At 61.7% G+C, this 1,393-nt stretch overlaps 1 protein-coding gene across 1 annotated transcript in view; it reads right to left on the bottom strand.

The window, feature by feature from the left end:
* Window positions 1–340, bottom strand: part of MDGA1 (MAM domain containing glycosylphosphatidylinositol anchor 1) — a 174,851-nt gene extending 174,511 nt beyond the window's left edge. The window contains exon 1 of the mRNA XM_015406106.1: window positions 134–340. Coding sequence (XP_015261592.1) covers window positions 134–266 — 133 coding nt within the window. The 5' untranslated portion in view covers window positions 267–340. The remainder of the gene's footprint in view (window positions 1–133) is intronic.
* Window positions 341–1,393: the final 1,053 nt, after the last annotated feature.

Here is a 1,393-nt window from a genome sequence, read left to right as displayed (position 1 = left end):
CCGCCCCCCCCCCCCCCCGCCAACATAATTCCGCTGCTGGTATTAACAAGAAATAAATCACAACTTTGATCTGACCATCGCTCTCCCCCCGCCTCAGCTTGGAGCAGGAAATCCCGGCCCCGGCGTCGCTTACCATAGGCGCCTTGTCCCCGGGTGTACACGGGGACCAGAGAGAGGAATAGCACCCAGATAGTCTCCATCTTCAAGGCAGAAGCTTCATAGCCAGCGAAAAACAGCAGCCAAACCCCAAAAAGCCCCGGCAGCATCAGGCGGTTAGTCCGAGGGAACAGGCGAGGAAGGTTTCTCGGAAAGGCTCGCTTATGCCCACCACTTTCCACAGCAGGAATGCTCCGGCCGAGCCTTGCCCAGGCGCTGGACGCTTCAGTCCGCTTCGCCAAGTCAACTCTGCCAGCAACGCCGCTCGGGAAACTGGCGAGCTGCGGAGCGCACGGTCGATTTTCAGCACGAGAAAAGAGCCCCCGAACGGCGAGCGGTAATTGCAAATATAAAAGGTGCGAGGAGGGAGTGGGTGGGGAGAGGACGCGAGCCAGGCTCTCCCTCCACCCCCCGCGGTCGCTTCGAGGCTCCGGAGCTCCCCCCGAAAGGAAAGGCACGCAGCCTCGAGTCCAGACACAAACAGCCCCAAGCCAGACAGAGCAAGGCGATCCAGTGGCGACCGAAATCCAGAAACTTCAGCGGCTTCTTTCTCTCCCTCCCTCCGGCTGGGCCCCGATCCTTCCAAGAAGGCGGGGATCGGATTTGGTCGGCGAGAAGCGTCAAGCGCTTTCGGAACTCTCCGGCTCCCTAAACTGCCTGCCAACTTGAGAGCCAGGAAGGACGACACGCCGAGAAGAGAAGCGCGCGCGAGACTCCTCGCCCTCCCTCCTGCTAATGAGCCTCTGGCTGCAACCCCGGGAACCAGCGAGGGGGAGCGAGGAGGAGGAGGAGGAGGGGTGTGCGAGCGTGCGGGCAAAGGGGAGGGGGGAGGAAAAGAGTCGGGGATGCAGCTGCTGGCCCGATAGGTAATGCTCTCTCCTCGCTTGTCGCTCTTCGCCGCCGCACGCTGTCGGTCCTAGCCTGGCAAGGCAATTAGTTACAGGCACGGATGGCTTCGGGGTGCCTGCCTCCCCCCTTTTCCTTTTCTTAAAAGCAACCCTCCGGATCTCTTCCCAGATGCCCAGCTTCGGTCCTTCCAGCCTGGAGTTGGCCGGCGGCAGCAGTCGCAGCGCCTCACATCCTGCCCACAGCTAGCACAGCTGGCGAAACAAACGATCCGGGACCAGACAAAACAGCCCCTCGCCTTGTTTGGGCTTTCGCTCTCCCTTGACCTCCCAGCTAGCAGGTCAGATCTCTCTCTCTCTCCCCCCCTCCCTTCCACAGCCGCTCCCCCCCC

Source organism: Gekko japonicus, unplaced genomic scaffold (assembly GCF_001447785.1).
Source record: "Gekko japonicus isolate JY-2015 unplaced genomic scaffold, Gekko_japonicus_V1.1 scaffold1653, whole genome shotgun sequence".
NCBI lineage: Eukaryota > Metazoa > Chordata > Lepidosauria > Squamata > Gekkonidae > Gekko > Gekko japonicus.
Note: the sequence above shows the minus strand (reverse complement) of the source record. Positions and strands in the feature narration are given on the sequence as shown.